General features: G+C 40.6%; 2 protein-coding genes across 3 annotated transcripts; both read left to right on the top strand.

Annotated features, from left to right (window-relative positions):
- The first annotated feature begins 7 nt into the window (after nucleotides 1-7).
- On the top strand, nucleotides 8-2,730 carry nsl1 (NSL1 component of MIS12 kinetochore complex). 2 transcript variants are annotated; one of them, XM_021612008.2, is made up of 7 exons: nucleotides 18-250; nucleotides 690-762; nucleotides 1,076-1,141; nucleotides 1,310-1,440; nucleotides 1,648-1,702; nucleotides 1,844-1,911; nucleotides 2,037-2,730. In XM_021612008.2, exons 1-7 carry the CDS (start codon nucleotides 83-85, stop codon nucleotides 2,277-2,279), a joined length of 804 nt encoding a protein of 267 aa, XP_021467683.2. In that variant the 5' UTR covers nucleotides 18-82; the 3' UTR covers nucleotides 2,280-2,730. The 2 variants fall into 2 exon arrangements, with proteins under 2 accessions (XP_021467684.2, XP_021467683.2); XM_021612009.2 differs by lacking the exon at nucleotides 1,076-1,141 and having other exon boundaries at nucleotides 8-250; nucleotides 2,037-2,311.
- Nucleotides 2,731-3,990: 1,260 nt separating this feature from the next.
- Nucleotides 3,991-9,677, top strand: batf3 (basic leucine zipper transcription factor, ATF-like 3). Its single transcript, XM_021614354.2, has 3 exons — nucleotides 3,991-4,557; nucleotides 5,388-5,507; nucleotides 7,579-9,677. The coding sequence occupies exons 1-3, from the start codon at nucleotides 4,483-4,485 to the stop codon at nucleotides 7,771-7,773; spliced, it is 390 nt and encodes a 129-aa protein (XP_021470029.1). The 5' UTR covers nucleotides 3,991-4,482; the 3' UTR covers nucleotides 7,774-9,677.
- The last annotated feature ends 8,505 nt before the right edge of the window (nucleotides 9,678-18,182 follow it).

Raw genomic sequence — 18,182 nt, 5'->3', positions numbered from 1 at the left:
TACGCGCCTTTATTCCTAGAACCACACATTTAATTTCCGGTTCCGGTCATTGCAGAATCATTTCAAACATTTGGCGCAAAAGATGGAGATCTGCTTGAAAGAAGAGGAAGAATATAGGGTGAAGTTTACGTCGAAAAAAAATTTGGTCGAACAAATTAAGAAATACAAAGAACTACTGAAGAAGGTATTGAATGGCCAACCTCAGCTATCCGAGGAAGCCAAGCAACTATTACAGGAAGAGTTGCTGGCGGTGAGTCGATCGATTGTTTACGTCTGTCTAGTTTTTTTTGTTGTAAGATGTATAACTACTAACTTGCGGAGACAAATCAAAATACAGCTTGCGATGTGATACTTATATATATATATATATATATATTTTTTTATTCAATACATGTATCTTTGTCCATGAAACATTTTAATTGAAATACTGTAGAATTAAATTCATTCCCTTGGAGGACGACTGGGAAATTCCAATATGGCCGACTGGTTACTTCAAAGCCTCTCAATGGCCAATACATAGCATCAGCAACCAGGTTTATACACATCATTGGTGTGAATGACTTGCCTAGTTAAATGTTAAATAAAAAAAGAATGCATTGCATTATTCTGCAATATGTGCAGTTCATCCTGCTGCTCGTGGCAACGTTATATGGAGGAGTCTCAATTTAACTTGATATCTTGATTTTTAGAACTTCGAGACTGCTGTTCAAGAAAACGTGTTGATCAATAATCAGACGTGGGAGGAGGCTCCTGATGAAGAGGGTGAGCATATCTCCTGTCTCCTATTACATTATTATAATTTTTTTATACATCTATTGCCTTTCAGTTGAAAAGAAGACATCTGTGTACTATCAACCACACTGCAATGAGTTTATTATCCCGTTTGATCAGTTGTTTTGAAGATAGTGAACATGTTTTATAGTAAACCAGAATATCTGTTAAATGCACCAGTAACTCCATCATTTGGCTGTTTCTGGAAACCATCTATTCTTGCTAGCTGCATGTGATTTTAAACTATTAGAAATGTAGCCTGCTGTAAATGTGAGCACAGATCGTTTTGATTCTTATTAAGCAGCTCAAGGCACAATAGGACATCAATGTAAAGATTATTCAGTGAGGGAGGAGGAACTTGGTGTCATCGGTGAGTTGATATCAAGTAAAGATTGAACTGGGCGAGTTTGTTGCTCAGTCTAATGACAATTATTGGTACAATAGGTAGATGTTTAGTTCCCACATTAATACTATTAAAATAAATGTAATTCAGAAAGACTTTTAAATTGCTTTACAACAGTATAATATCACTTCTTAGAAGATGAATGCAGTGCACTTGACGACCTGCTGGATGAGAACATTGTGGGAACTTCTCGGAAACGACGTAAAGGTCCTAAAGAGATTCTCCCCTATGTCGTACGCTCACTAAAGGCGGAGCGTAAACTCATGGTTGGTTTCACGTTTTATTTTTTTTATTTTTCACGTCTGAATTTATGGATTATGTCTGATTAATGCTTCCATTTTCAATGGGACCACTCACTTTTTTGCATAGCCATGATTGTCACTCATACTTCATACTGCAGTTTGAAATTTCATACATTTGAAAATATAGCATGTACCATATGTTCACAAAATGAAAGTATGCTCTATTTTTAGGGAATGTATGAAGAAGTAGTGAAGCCACAAGAAATGGGAAAGGACCCAGTACAAGGCAAGCATTTAGCCCAATCAGATCTAATCAACTGAAACGCTTACAGAATAGTGTACTGGAAATGTCATGCTTTGCATGACACTGGAACATGAAATGTTATGTTCCCATGATTTTGATTGATAGTCGGTTTCCCCTGTTCAGACACCATCATGACCACCTTATTGGATGCTGCACCTCGTATGTTTAAGCAAGCCAGCGCAGTAATGAAGGTAACAGGACAGTCTATGTAGCTTTCTGTTATTTCCCACCCACTACACCCTTTTCTATGCAACACAAGTTTATGTTTAATTCTTTGACCATGGTCTTGAATGACTGATGTTTCTCTGCTGTCCAGTCTCTCCAGGTAGTGCAGCAGAGGGCCGAGGGCCTGGGACAGGTGCTGAACATGTGTCCCACAGCGGAGTCCCAGGAGGTGTTCAGGGAGGTGATGGGCAGCAGGCCCAATGGAGAGGAAAAGACAGCTAGTAGGACCAGACCACCCATTAAGAGAGCCATGGAGCAAACAGAGCTCAGAAACAACTATGCTCCTGGTCTAAAGAGGCCAGCCATTTGTAACAGCAATGACAAACTTGAGTGAAATATATGCCACATAAATGCTTCCTGATCATGGAACATGTACTCTTATTTGCGATTGGAATGATGCAATACTGTAGTACTCCCCACAGTGATAAGGCCTATGTTTGTAGCTGTCTGTGATACAATACTGCCCTCACATGATGAATAATGGGAAATGCACCCAATAGTAGTGTACATTGTTTTTATACTGTATATTTAAATGGCTTTAGAAGGAAAAATATATATTTTAGCTTGGGTGTTCTTTTTTTCCCTTTGCCGTTTGGCATTTGTCACAGTTGAAAACGCACAGGTTGTAGGCTTATGTGAATAAAGGCTACTTAAACAAGCTGTAACAGCCAGGTTTAAAGGTCCAATGCAGCTGTTTTATTTTTTTTATCTCAATATCAAATAATTACTGGGTAACAATGCAGTACCTTAGTGTTATTGTTTTCAATTAAAATATTAGGACTGTCTGGTGGTGGTCTGAGTAATTGGCAGAGAGGTTTGGAACTATCTTATTGGTCTATTAACCAATTTACTGCTCGGTGATGTCATCAGACAGGCCAAAACTCCATTCCACCAAAACAAACTGCTCTCACACTAAAAGGGCACCATTTTTACAGTATTATTCCAACCTCATAGTGTGGAAATATACAGTACCTGTACTGCTCGGTGATGTCATCAGACAGGCCAAAACTCCATTCCACCAAAACAAACTGCTCTCACACTAAAAGGGCACCATTTTTACAGTATTATTCCAACCTCATAGTGTGGAAATATACAGTACCTGTCAGAAGTTTGGACACCTCATTCTACATTGTAGAATAGTAGTGTAGACACCAAAACTATGAAATACCACATGGAATCATGTAGTAACCACAAAAGTGTTAGACAAATCTAAATATATTTCAGATTCTTCAAAAGTAGCCACCCTTTGCCTTGACAGCTTTGTACACTCTTGACATTCTCTCAACCAGCTTCACCTGGAATGCTTTTCCAACAGTCTTGGAAGTTACCACATCTGCTGAGCACTTGTTAGCTGCTTTTCCTTCACTCTGCGGTCCAACTCATCTCAATTGGGTTGAGGTCGGGTGATTTTGGAGAGCAGGTCATCAGATAAAGCACTCTCACTCCTTAATCAAATAGCCCTTACGCAGCCTGAAGATGTGTGGTCCTGTTGAAAAACAAATGATAGTCCCACTAACTGCAAGCCAGATGGGATGGTGTATCGCTGCAGAATGCTGTGGTAGCCATGCTGGTTAAGTCTGCCTTGAATTCTAAATAAATCACAGTGTCACAAGCAAAGCACCACCACACCACCTCCTTGCTTCACAGTGGGCACCACACATGCAGAGATCATCTGTTCACCTACTCTGCGTCTCAAAGACACGGCTGTTGGAACCAAAAATCTTGCATTTGGATTCATCAGACCAAAGGACAGATTTCCACCGGTCTAATGTCCACTGCTCGTGTTTCTTGGCCCGAGCAACTCTTCTTCTTATTGGTGTCCTTTAGTAGTGGTTTCTTTGCAGAAATTCAACCATGAAGGCCTGATTCGTGCAGTCTCCTCTGAACAGTTGATGTTGAGATGTATTACTTGAACTCTGAGAAGCATTTATTTGGGCTGCAATCTGAGGTACAGTTAACTCTAATGAATTTATCCTCTGCAGCAGAGGTAACTCTGGGTCTTCCTTTCCTGTGGCGGTCCTCATGAGAGCCAATTTCATCATAGCGCTTGATGGGTTTTGCGACTGCACTTGAAGAAACTTTAAAAGTTCTTGAAATGTTCCGTATTGACTGACCTTAGTAATTGTGGACTGTTGATGAACCCTATCTGGTCTAAAATGTAAATTAAATGTATGACACAAGAATATATTATATATAACAAACCTACATCTATTTGCAACAATTCAAGTAGTATCATACAGGTACAGTAAACGTATAGGATATTTTCCGCTTGTCCTAAATCAGCTTTTTAGAGCGCACTTTATTCTGTTGCTGGTTGAACACTCAAGGGCATCTGACGCTTTTTAGCACGTGACTTAAAATAAATATTGAAAAGAAGCGGCATGTGCAGTTTGAACAAGTGAAACTGTTTGTCTCGCATACGCCCGGTCTCACTTGTACATACCTTGGATCTTGCTATCTGAAATAAAATTCGAGGAGGACTTGTTTTGACGTTTTGTATTTTACTAATCTATCAATGCTTTGTTATCGCATCTGTGATGTCTGACAGCGATATTTCTGGCAGCTTTCTACACAGCAAGAATCAAAACATGTTATTACTTGAAATATGTGAGGTAAGTGTTAAATAGCGTAAATAGACTTTAATTACTTTAATAATGTATTAGGCAGTGGTGTAAAGTACTTAAGTAAACATACTTTAAAGTACTACTTAAGTCGTTTTTATGGGTATATTTACTTTACTATTTAGATTTTTGACAACATTTAATTCACTACATTCCTGAAGAAAAATGATGTACTTTTTATTCCATACATTTTTCTGACACCCAGAAGTACTTGTTACATTTTGAATGCTTAGCAGGACAGGAAAATGTCCCAATTCACACACTTATCAAGAAAACATCCTTGGCCATCCCTACTGCTGCTAATCTGGCCGACTCACTAAACACACGTGCTACATTTGTAAATGATGCCAGAGTGTTGGAGTGTGCCCCTGGCTGTCCATAAATAACAATACAATCTGGTTTGCTTAATATAAGGAATTTGAAATGATTAAATACTTTACTTAGTAGTATATTTTAGCAATTACATTTACTTTTGATACCTAAGTATATTTAAAACCAAATACTTTTAGACTTTTACTCAAGTAGTATTTTACTGGGTGTCTTTCACTTTTACTTGAGTCATTTTCTATTAAAGTATCTTTACTTTTACTCAAGTATAATAATTGGGTACTTATTCCACAACTGGTATTAGGCCTATTTGGTTACCACTTATTAATTTTCACTTGTATTTTTATATTGTTTAATATTTTGTGTGATAAAATATAATCTACACCAGCAACATTGTGTTGAGTGCACACAGAGATCAGTCAAAGCTAAAGAGCAACAGCTTGTATGTGATATTCTAATAGTGACAAACGTAATACAGACCAACTGTACCTCAGCTGCAGAGCTCTGGTGATGATGGTGATGAAGACAGGAGGCTAAAAAGAAGGGAAAAGAACAGGGTGGCAGCGAAGAACAGCCGAAAAAAGCAGACACAAAGAGCAGATGAGCTGCATGAGGTGGGTCAGTGCATGCACAACAGACTCCTCATCATCACACAACTCCTATTTTGGCATAGTCTAACATTTTCTGTTATATGACGGTAATGACACAGCTATCAATGTCACACTCATTCTCTTGATCAAGTAGATCAGGGGTTTTGGCAACTTTGAAAGGGGTGGGGACCACAAAAAAACCTGAACTCATCATGAGGGGCCGCAGTGGCTCGTGGGTCTGTGTACCCCCCCACCCACCGAACTGCAAGCAAATCATTTTAGTGCCCCTCCCCCTTGACAGCAGTGATACATTTTTTAAGTTTAGAGTTTATTTCGTGCAATTCTACACATTTTGTCATGTGATGCAGAGAAAATGTTGCCGTTTTAAACCAAGATTGCTGCAATTCTATACATTTTGTCATGGGGCGGAGAGACGATTTAGCAGTTTTAGGTCTATACTGAACAAAAATATAAACGCAACAATTTCTACAGAGTTACAGTTCATATAAGGAAATCAGTAAATCTGTTAGTCACAGATACCTTAAAAAAAAGGTAGGGACATGGATCAGAAAGCCAGTCAGTATCTGGTGTGACCACCATTTGCCTCATGCTACGCAACACATCTTCTTCACATAGGCTGTTGATTGTGGCCTGTGGAATTTTGTCCCACTCCTATTCAATGGCTGTGCAAAGTTGCTGGATATTGGCGGGAACAGGAGCACACTGTTGTACACGTTGATCCAGAGCATTCCAAACATGCTCAATGGGTGACATGTCTGGTGAGTATGCAGGCCATGGAAGAACTGGGACAGTTTCCAGGAATTGTGTACAGATCCTTGCGACATGGGGCATTATCATGCCGAAACATGAGATGATGGCGGCGGATGAATAGCACGACAATGGGCCTCAGGATCTTTTCAATTTTCAAATTACAAGTTTCAAGCAACAATGGATCTTGTCATGGTATCTCTGTGCATTCAAATTGCCATCCCAAATTGCCATAAACTACATTATCCGTAGCTTATGCCTGCCCATAACATAACCCCACCGCCACCATGGAACATTGCTCACAACATCAGCTGTCTGCCATCTGCCCGGTACAGTTGAATCCGGGATTCATCCGTGAAGAGCACACTTCTCCAACGTGCCAGTGGCCATAGAAGGGGAGTATTTTCCCACTGAAGTCAGTTACGAAGTCGAACTGCATTCAGGTCAAGACTCTGGTGAGGACTACTAGCATGCAGATGAGCTTCTGTAAGAAGGTTTCTAACAGTTTGTGCAGAAATTCTTCAGTTGTACAAACCCACAGTTTCATCAGCTGTCCGGGTGGCTGGTGTCAGACGATCCCACAGGTGAATAAGCCGGATGTGGAGGTCCTGGGCTGGCGTGGTTACACGTGGTCTGCGGTTGTGAGGCCGATTGGATGTACTGTCAAATTCTCTAAAACAACATTTGAGGCGGCTTATGGTAGAAAAATTAGCATTCAGTTCTCTGGCAACAGCTCTGGTGGACAATGCTGCAGTCAGCATGCCAATTCCCACAAAACTTGAGACATCTGTTGCATTGTGTTGTGTGACAAAACTGCACATTTTAGGATGGACTTTTATTGTACCCAGCACAAGGTTCACCTGTGTAATGATCATGCTGTTTAATCAGCTTGTTGATATGCCACAGCTGTCAGTTGGATGGATTATCTTGGCAAAGGAGAAATGCTCACTAACAGGGATGTAAAAATAATGTGTGCACAAAATCTGAGACAAATTTGCTTTTTGTGCTTATACAAAAATTCTGGGATCTTATATTTCAGCTCATGAAACATGGGACCAACATTTTACATTTTGCGTTTATATTTTGTTCAGTGTAATTTCATGCAATTCTACTCATTTTGCCATGGAGGGGAGAAGAAAATTGGCTGTTTTAAAGCAAATTTCCTGCAATTCTACATATTTTGCCATATGTAAGAAATGGGTGGTGGGGGGTGTAATAGATCTGAGCACCTTCATGCGGCAGTTGCCCATCCCTGAAGTAGATTAATATTGTACTCTACTCAGAAAGTTAGACTAGAAAGTAACTGAGCCCAGTTTGTCCTATACAGGCATATGAGTGTCTGGAGCAGAAGAACAGACAGCTGAAGAAGGATGTGCAGTTTCTGTCTGAGGAGCAGAGGCGTCTAACGGAGGCCCTCAAGGCCCATGAGCCTCTCTGTCCCATCATGCACTGTGTTGCCAACCTGGGGTCAGGGACGTTGGGACCCAGGGATGTAGGGGTCCCCTCCTATCTGCCCAGATAGCCAACATACCATGCACGGACCACAGAGACAAACCAACGCGGGAGACTTGTAAACAGAGTTAACAGGTCAGATTATATGTCCTCATCTGTCCTTTTTATTCTCGGCGTCAATTGTTTTTGTACAGTTTGAATCAAGTTGTAATTTAATAATTATAGGCTTAGGTAATGAGCTTTGTTTCAGATGTTCAAGTTGCTTTTCCTGTTTAAATGTTTCGTATAATACATTGAACATAAATTGCATATCCCTTTCCCAATGAGACCATTTCCCTTTGCTTCTGATAAATGTGGTTACCCCACCTCTTATCACGTGTGTTTTGGTTAACCAAACTGGTTTACCAGTACCTGGGCTTGACCATGTGGGAACTTACTTATACTTTACCAGAAAAAAAGAAACCATTTAAAGGTTTTTGGTTTCTGGTTTCTTAGTCCCTAATCTAAAACATTTAATACACTGGCTATTACCAATGGATTCATGCAATTCAATGCTTAATTTATAAAATAAAATAATCAAATCACTTAATCCAACTATAATATGTACAGTTTTATTATTATTGTTTGTTAGCTCATGTTATGACATTGTTATAGAGTGTACCCTCTCTTCCCTATAATGTGGGTAAATACTCACTAACCTCATTACGTCTTCGTCTCATAACTTTAAAAAATTAAATAAGTTTGAAGCAAGCCATTATCATTCACTAACTCAATAAAAGGGGGAACATTTTGGGAATTCTTGTCCCCATCAATGATCTACAGCATCTTGATGACATGACTGCAGGCTTCTCTAAAATGTTATTATGAATGGATGGATACATTCACAGTAGTAATTGGCAAGGCTTCTACTAAATGCAGGCTGACCACTGAGAAATGTGAAAGACTCTTCAGCCACACAGACAGTTCATTTCATACCAAAGGATTTATAGACTTCTGCATTCTGCATTTGAGGGGGATTGTGGTGATTATAATAAAGCCTTTTGTGTGGATCGCTTCTTCATACCGGTATGCACTTCTTCTTAGTTATTTTCTCTTCGAACTTTCTCTTCTCACTTTCAAATGAGCACAGACTGCTTGGACTTCCACCACACAACACAGATGATATTACTTTCAGGCCAGGAGATTTTAGGGCATAATGAGGTATATCATTAGTATATTAGTATACACATTCATATTTGATTTTTCTTTAAGAAATAAAGTTTAATGTTTTCCCCACACCAGATACAAACATACACATACGAACAACAACTTACTGTACAGACGCCCACAAACAATGACTACATCTCATCTGCCCAGACCCGCATGCTCACACCCCCATCCCTAGTGCCTGGATTATTGCCACGTGGCCTTCAATTGTACCAATTCGTTTTTCTTTCCATGCTATTTCAGTATGTCAATGATAAATCATTATGTTCGTGATGGCGGATTGATTGAGTTCCACGTTTTTAGTATACGGTTTTTCAAGATGAGTGATGAGAAGAGAATCGTCCAGCCCATTGGGTATCTCACTACACTCCCATATGCCATGTCTTGAAACATGCAGACAGACAGATGAAATGTACGTTTACAGTGTAATACTTCTTCTGACAGCCAACTTTTTTAGCTCCACTCATAACTTTGGACTTTATAGCATTCCCAAAAAGCATGGATTATTGAGTCATAGTTCATTTTACACTCAAGACATGACTCTGCCGTTGTGCTGTAGAATCTGTGATTTTTGTGTCTTTTATTGTCACGGCATTCATCGGAAGAAGTAGAGGAATCGTCAGACCAAAATGCAGCGGGGTACGTGTTCATCTTTAATATACTGAACTGAACACTAAATACAAAATAGCAATAGGAATAACCGAAAACTGTCCTGCAAGGTGAAAACACTAAACAGAAAATAACCACCCACAACTAACAGTGGGGAAAACAGGCTACCCAAGTATGGTTCTCAATCAGAGACAACAAAAGACAGCTGTCCCTGATTGAGAACCACACCCGGCCAAAACATAGAAATATAAAACCTAGACATACAAACATAGAATGCCCACCCACATCACACCCTGACCAAACAAAAAATAGAAACAAACTAAGCAATCTACGGTCAGGGCGTGACATTTATAATAAAAACTATATATTAGTTTGTATTGGATTCGGCGTAGATTTTCGTTAACTGTAATTTCAGTAGTTATGCTCAGACATTCCCTCCATCTTGTGCCAAGATGTGTTCTTTTTATGTCTTAGTTCCAATATTTTATATATTTTTCTAATTGTCAATTGGATATGCTCTCTGCAAGGTTTTACATATCTTGCCCATCATATGATCATCCTTTTCTGTCTCAAATACGTTTCCCTTAAGGTTGCTTGGATGTCCAAAAGATTTCAAATATACATTTTGTGATGTGTAATTTTTAAGTTGCATATTTTTTTAAATATCGAAATATTTGTATTCAGGACAAAAAGTGAATTGCTGTGCCACATTACTTTAGTGTCTTGGAATATTTGTATTCTGTACACTCTGTCAATTAAATTAGTATTGTGGATTAACTACAATGTTGTTGATCCATCCTAATTTTTCTCCTATCACAGCCATTAAACTCTGTAAAGTCACCATTGGCTTCATGGTGAAATCCCTGAGCAGTTTCCTTCCTCTTCGGCAACTGAGTTAGGAAGGACGCCTGTATCTTTGTAGTGACTGGGTGTATTTTATATAACAGCCAAAGTTAGTAACTTCACCATGCTCAAAGGGATATTAAATGTCAGATTTTTTATTTTTAGCAATCTACCAATAGGTGCCCTTATTTCCAAGGCATTTTAAAAAACCTCCCTGGTGTTTGTGGTTGAATCTGTGTTTGAAATTCACTGCTTTACTGAGGGATCTTACAATTACCTGTATGTGTGTGGTACAGAGATGAGGTTGTCATTCTAAAATCACGTTAAACACTATTATTGCACACAGAGTGAGTCCATGCAACTCATTATGTGACTTGTTAAGCACATATTTCTCATGAACTTATTTAGGCTTGTCATAACAAAGACATTTCAACTTAAGAATTTTTTATGAATTTGTAAAATGTTGAAAAACATAATTCCACATTGACATTATGGGGTATTGTGTTTAGGCCAGTGACACAATATTTCAATTTAATAAATGTTTTATTCAGGCTGTAACACAAGAACATTTGGAAAAAGTCAAGGGGTGTGAATACTTTCTGAAGGAACTGTACATAGGTCAGTCCAAAATAGTTTTTTTAATTCTGTCATGGAAATAAATGTATTTCCTGTTAACATTAACGTTGTCTATGCCTTTAGTTTTCCATGTGGACCAATTTATAGGTGGATTTTGAAAAGCTATCCAAGGATTGTTCCATAGAGTTGTGTTTTTTGGGAGTGATATTGGTTTTTGTAGAATGTTTCACTTTCTTCCATATTTGTCACATTCTGACCTTTATTTTCCTTTGTTTTGTCTTTTTTTAGTATGGTCAGGGCGTGAGTTGGGGTGGGCAGTCTATGTTTTGTGTTTCTATGTTTTTCTATTTCTGTGTTCGGCCTAGTATGGTTCTCAATCAGAGGCAGGTGTCGTTAGTTGTCTCTGATTGAGAATCATACTTAGGTAGCCTGGGTTTCACTGTTGGTTTGTGGGTGTTTGTTTCCTTGTCTGTGTTTTTCACCACACGGTACTGTTTCGGTTTTGTCATTTCATGTATTCATTTATGGTTTTTGTATTTCATAGTGTTCAGTGTTTTTATTATTAAAAACGATATGAACACTTACCACACTGCGTAGACACGTACAATTATTCTAGGGAGGAGCTTGCTCATCTTCATTATGTACCCATTGTTCCTCTTTAGTGCATTTAACTATATGCCGCAAATAAAAAAGTATTGGGTAGCGAGTTGATACAATTCCAAGTCTTGAATGTTAAAACCACCCTCAGACTTAGAAATATGTAAAACATTCATTTTTTTTCTATGAATGTTATATGCCAATAAAGTCTATCATGACCGACTATACTTTTTTAAAGAATGTTTTCTCTGGGGTAATTGGTATAAACTTTGGTAGCCATGCCAATCTGAAGAAGTTTATTTTACCTGTAAAATATATGGGAAGATTGATTAAATAGATCTGCTTTCATATTGTTGAGTAATGGAATAAAGGTATCTTTATATATTTGTTGTTTGTTGTCACTTACCAAGCACCCTAAGTATTTCAGATTTTTGTGGTCCACTTAAAGGATTGTTGAGATCATGAGTTATTTTATTTTTCCTATTAACATCATTTTGTTTTTTTCCACATTCATTTTATATCCTGAGATTTTAGAGTATTCTGCTAATATTGTTTAGCAAAGGGGGCATTGCGTTTTCAATATTGGTCAGGTTATTAGGAGATCATCTGCAAATAAGTTTAGTTTATATTCATGTTTACCAATACTGATACCTGTTCATTATTGGGTCCTGTCAAATTCTTTCTGCTAGTGGTTCAATTGCCAGTGCAAACAGGAGGGGAGAGAAGATACATCCCTGTCTTGAGCCCCTTTCTAATGCAATTTCATTGAAGAATGTCTTATTTGTGTAGATTTTTGCTTTAGTACATTTACATGATATTTTTATAAAATGTATTATTTCCGCTGGAAAGTTGAAAGCTTCCAAAGTTTTGAATAGAAAAGGCAATTCAAGGCCATTATTGATAAATCTACAGTGCATTCGGAAAGTATTCAGACCCCTTGACTTTTTCCATATTTGATTACATTACAGCCTTATTCTAAAATTGTGACAAACGTGTACCGCTATGGGACTCCCGATCACGGCTGGTTGTGACACAGCCTGGGATCGAACCCGGGTCTTTGGTGACACCTCAAGCACTGCGATGCAGCGTCTTAGACCGATACGTCACTCGGGAGGCCCTGGCCTCCATCATTCTTAAATGGAAGAATTTGGACCCACCAAGACCCTTCCTAGAGCTGACCGCCCGGCCAAACTGAGCAATCAGGGGAGAAGTGCCGTGGCACCATCCCTACGGTAAAGCATGGTGGTGGCAGCATCATACAGTGGGGATGTTTTTCAGCTGCAGGGACTGGGAGACTAGTCAGTATCGAGGGAAAGATGAGAAAGATGTACAGAGAGATCCTTGATGAAAACCTGCTCCACAGCACTCAGGACCTCAAACTGGGGCGAAGGTTCACCTTCCAACAGGACAATGACCCTAAGCGAACAGCCAAGATAATGTCATTGAGTGGCCCAGCCAGAGACCGGACTTGAACCCGATCAAACATCTCTGTGTAAGTGTTTGTTTTTATTTTCTTAGTCAACCTTGTGTTCTGTTTCGTTGTGTTCTTGAACGTAGCCCTGTCTTTCTTTTTTGTTCATTGATTTCACCTGTGTTAGTCACCTGGTCTCACCTGGTCTCATCAGCTCCTTATTTAGTTCAGTTCATTCTGTTCGTGCCTTTGTGAGGTATTGTTAGTTTTGACTCTACTATGGACCATGCCTCAGGACTACCTGGAATGATGACTCCTTGCTTTCCCCAGTCCACCTGGCCGTGCTGCTGCTCCAGTTTCAATTGTTCTGCCTGCGGCAATGGAACCCTGGACGTGACAGGTAGCACCGGACATGCTACCTGTCCCAGACCTGCTGTTTTCAACTCTGTATAGACAGCAGGAGCGGTAGAGATACTCTCAATGATCGGCTATGAAAAGTCAACTGACATTTACTCCTGAGGTGCTGATCTGTTGCACCCTCGACAACTACTGTGATTATTATTATTTGACCATGCTGGTCATTTATGAACATTTGAACATCTTGGCCATGTTCTGTTATAATCTCCACCCGGCACAGTCAGAAGAGGACTGGCCATCCCTCATAGCCTGGTTCCTCTCTAGGTTTCTTCCTAGGTTTTGGGCTTTCTAGTGAGTTTTTCCTAGGTGCTTTTACACCTGCATTGCTTACTGTTTGGGGTTTTAGGCTGGGTTTCTGTACAGCACTTTGAGATATCAGCTGATGTAAGAAGGGCTTCATAAATAAATTTGATTTGATTAGTGAAGACATCAAAACTATGAAATAACATGTAGTAGCCAAAAAAGTGTTAAACAAATCAACATATATTTTATGTTTCAGATTCTTCAAAGTAGCCACCCTTTGCCTTGATGACAGCTTTGCACACTCTTGGCATTCTCTCAACCACCTGGAATGCATTTCAATTAACAGGTGTGCCTTGTTAAGTTAATTTATGGAATTTCTTTCCTTCGTAATGCGTCTAAGCCAATCAGTTGTGTTGTGACAAGGTAAGGGTGGTATACAGAAGATATCCCTATTTGGTAAAACACTAAATCTATATTATGGCAAGAACAGCTCAAATAAGCAAAGAGAAATGACAGTCCATCATTACTTTAAGACATGAAGGTCAGTCAATCTGAAAATTTTCAAGGACATTTCAAGCGCAGTCGCAAAAGCCATCAATCGCTCTCATGAGGACCGCCACAGGAAAGGAAGACCCATAGTTACATCTGCTGCAGAGGATAAGTTAATTAGAGGTACCAGCCTCAGAAATCGTCAATGAACTGCACCTCAGATTTCAGCCCAAATTAATGCTTCACAGAGTTCAAGTAACAGATACATCTCAACATCAACTGTTCAGAGGAGACTGCGTGAATCAGGCCTTCATGGTCGAATTGCTGCAACGAAACCACTACTAAAGGACACCAATAACAAGAAGAGAGTTACTTGGGCCAAGAAACATGAGCAATAGACATTAGACTGGAGAAAATCTGTCCTTTGGTCTGATTCTCCAAATGTGAGAATTTTGGTTTCAACCGCCGTGTCTTTGTGAGATGCGGAGTAGGTGAACGGATGATCTCCGCATTTGTTGTTCCCACCGTGAAGCATGGAGGAGAAGGTGTGATGGTGTGGGGGTACTTTGCTGTGACACGGTTTGTGATTTTTTTTTTTATTCAAGGCACACCTAACCAGCATGGCTACCACAGAATTCTGCAGCGATATGCCATCCCATCTGGTTTGCAGTTAGTGGGACTATCATTTGTTTTTCAACAGGACAATGACCCAACACACCTACATGCTGTGTAAGGGCTATTTGACAAAGAAGGAGTGTAATGGAGTGCTGACCTGGCCTCCAAAATCACCCGACCTCAAGCTTATTGAGATGGTGTGGGATGAGTTGGACTGCAAAGTGAAGTAAAAACAGCCAACAAGTGCTCAGCATATGTGGGAACTTCTTCAAGACTGTTGCAAAAGCATTCCACATGAAGCTGGTATGCCAAAGTGTGTGCAAATCTGTCATCAAGGCAAATGGTGGCTACTTTGAAGAATCTGAAATATAAAATATATTTTAACTTGTTTTTCACTTTTTATTACATGTGTTATTTCATAGTTTTGATGTCTTCACTATTATTCTACAATGTAGAAAATAGTAAAAAATCAAGAAAAACCCTTGAAGAGAAGAGACTAATCCGCTCCCTATGATCCCCCTGCGTTACCATGTCCAGTGGAACCGTGGCCTCCCTGACCCTAACGGTCGGCTATCTAGGGAGTGCACGGGAAAGGGTTGATCGATCGGTACCAGCGGAATCCCTAGCCTCAACGCGAGTCCGCGATCCATAAAGTTCCAAGCTGCGCCTGAATCGACTAGTGCCTTATGCTGGAGAGAGGGAGAAAACTCAGGGAAACAGATTAGTAAAAACATGTGACCCACAGGGAGCTCTGGGTGAGTCTGGTGCTGACTCACCTGGGGTTACCGAGAAGTACTCTGCCTGCCCTCTCGACTCCCAGACGAGCTCCTCCAGCACCGATCGGCAGTGTGTCCTCTCCGACCACAACTGGTGCAGGAGGAGCCTCCTCCTCCGGTTCCCCTCGATGCGGCACCCCCTAACTCCATAGGGATTGGAGCGGGAAGGCCGGGAGGTGAAACTAACAGGACCCTTTCTGGACGCCCGCGAGCAGCTAGCAGGTTGTCCTGTCGGATTGACATGTCAATCAGCTCGTCGAGAGAGAGGGTGGCGTCCCGACAAGCTAGCTCCCTGCGGACGTCCTCCCGGAGGCTACACCGGTAGTGGTCCATCAGGGCCCTGTCGTTCCACCCCGCTCCAGCGGCCAAGGTCCGAAACTCCAGCGCGAAGTCCTGCGCACTCCTCGTCTCCTGTCTAAGGTGAAACAGACATTCACCCGCCGCTCTGCCCTCTGGTGGGTGGTCGAACACGGCCCGGAACTGGCGGGTGAAATCTGGGTAATGGTGCCTTGCGGATTCTGGGGCATTCCACATGCGTTGGCCCACTCCAGGGCTCGACCCGTCAGACAGGAGTCGAGGACGCTCATGCTCTCCTCCCCAGAGGGAGTCGGGCTAACGGTAGCCAGGCACAGCTCTAACTGGAGCAAGAACCCCTTGCACCCAGCTGCCGCTCCCCGTACTGCCTTGGGGGCGTGAGACGAAGAGCATTGGATCCGGACGCCACCGGAGGAGTAGGTTGAGGAGGAGGAGCTGTAGGAGAGGTAGGGAGGTCACTCCTCTCCCATCGGTCCATCCTCTCCATCATCTGATCCATCGCTGACCCGATTCGGTGAAGGATGGCCGTGTGATGGAGGACACGCTCCTCCATAGATGGAAGAGGGGGTGCAGCTGCTCCTGCTGACTCCATGAAGGGTGCGGGCTTCTGTCACACAGCTAGGAGTGGTGGGTGCGGAGTCAGGCGCAGAGAGCAGAGGATTCATAGAAAACCGACTTTATTTAGGTAAATGGGTAAGTGGTCAACGCCAACACAACAGGCAAACAAAATATGACCGACCCAAAATGGGACACCAAAAAGGTCAGAGAACATACTACACGCAACCATCCACAGACAAACAGAAAACAAGCCCTCACAAAAGGAGGCGGGCCTAACTGGCTTAAATAGCCCTAAAACAAATCTCAAACAAGGAACAGGTGAAATCAGTACAGACATAACAAACAGAAAAGGAAAAAGGGATTGGTGGCAGCTAGTAGACCGGTGACGACGACCGCCGAGCGCCGCCGAACAGGCAGGGGAGCCACCCTCGGTGGAAGTCGTGACATTTGCGTATATTTTTTATCAACCCTGTTTGATTGATATGTATCAAGTCTGGTAAGACTTTTGCAATTCTATTGCTTATAAGCTTTGTTAATATTTTATTGTCACAATTTATTAAACTTATGGGTCTGTAATCAGCAGGGGACTCTCCTGATTTCCCTGATTTTATTATAACTGAAAAAACAGTTTGATACACGGAACTAGGACTGAATTGATTGATTTCTCTTTTTTTATTTCTCATTTTTATTTCTAAATCAGATTGAACTTTTGCCGAGTATGAGATTATCATTCCCCTAAGGGAAATTTTGGTTGCAGAAGATGTGCACTGTTAATTCTTCAAATTATTTTGCTAAGTGTATTTTCTATTGGTGCAATCTTATCGCATGTATGATTTAGGTCACCTGCTAAAATAATAGTTCCTGTCTGGATTTGATCGACTATAGCTTGAATTCTATCTAAAAGCACCAGATTTGCCCCTGGTGGGATATACAATTAAATCAATGTGTTTTTTTCACCATATAAGGTACACTTCAACATTAGAAAACCGCCTTCTTGTTCCATGTGGTGGGATATAGGGGAAAATGGTGTATTCTTATTTATCAGGATGCCTACATTTCTGATGTTACTACAGTATGTGGCAGCATATGCCTCTCCAACCCAGCTCCTTTTTAAATATTACATTTCTCCTTTTAAAAACTTCCAAGAAAACCAAATCTGCTGACAATCTCTTTAAGTGTTCAAGAACCATATGCCTTTTTTTCCCCCATTATGGAGCCTGTGCACATTCCATATGATAAGTTAGATTTTGCTGGTCTTTATTTGTGTAGAATCAAAGTTAACCTTACCCGTTTGCATCTATCATTGAAGAACCAACATTTTTTGTTGTTGCAGACATGACATATAAGGGCGAGGGGCATTCCATAGAATGGGAGGATCATAGTATAAATACATTGTTATGGTATACATTACATATATAGAGCATGTGGGCATGTAATTTACAAATTCAGATTAACATGACTTCCTTTTCAAGAGCTTGAGGCACTGTAGCTGCTTGATTTATAACTCAATGGATAGCCTAAGTGACATTTCCCATCCTTGACTTCCTTCTAGTTCATTGGCAGGTATGGATGCACTACACCTAGGATGAAAAAAGAGTAATGTTAACAGCAGAAAGCTAGAGCATATAGTCAGACTGATGTTAAAATGATTGACATTGAGTGCTCCATGGCCGTCAGATATGGTAGCCAAGAACCAAAAACTAGACTCTTTACTGCTCTCCAGTGGCTGAATGTACTTTTACAGTATGATGAATGTCCTATCCATTGTTGTTCCTGTGAACATATTGTATAGGTACTTGCCCAAAAGCTTCCCAGAAGACTTAC

Source organism: Oncorhynchus mykiss, chromosome 8 (assembly GCF_013265735.2).
Source record: "Oncorhynchus mykiss isolate Arlee chromosome 8, USDA_OmykA_1.1, whole genome shotgun sequence".
Lineage (NCBI taxonomy): Eukaryota > Metazoa > Chordata > Actinopteri > Salmoniformes > Salmonidae > Oncorhynchus > Oncorhynchus mykiss.
The sequence above is the reverse complement of the archived record's forward strand: the minus strand, read 5'-3'. Positions and strand labels throughout refer to the sequence as shown.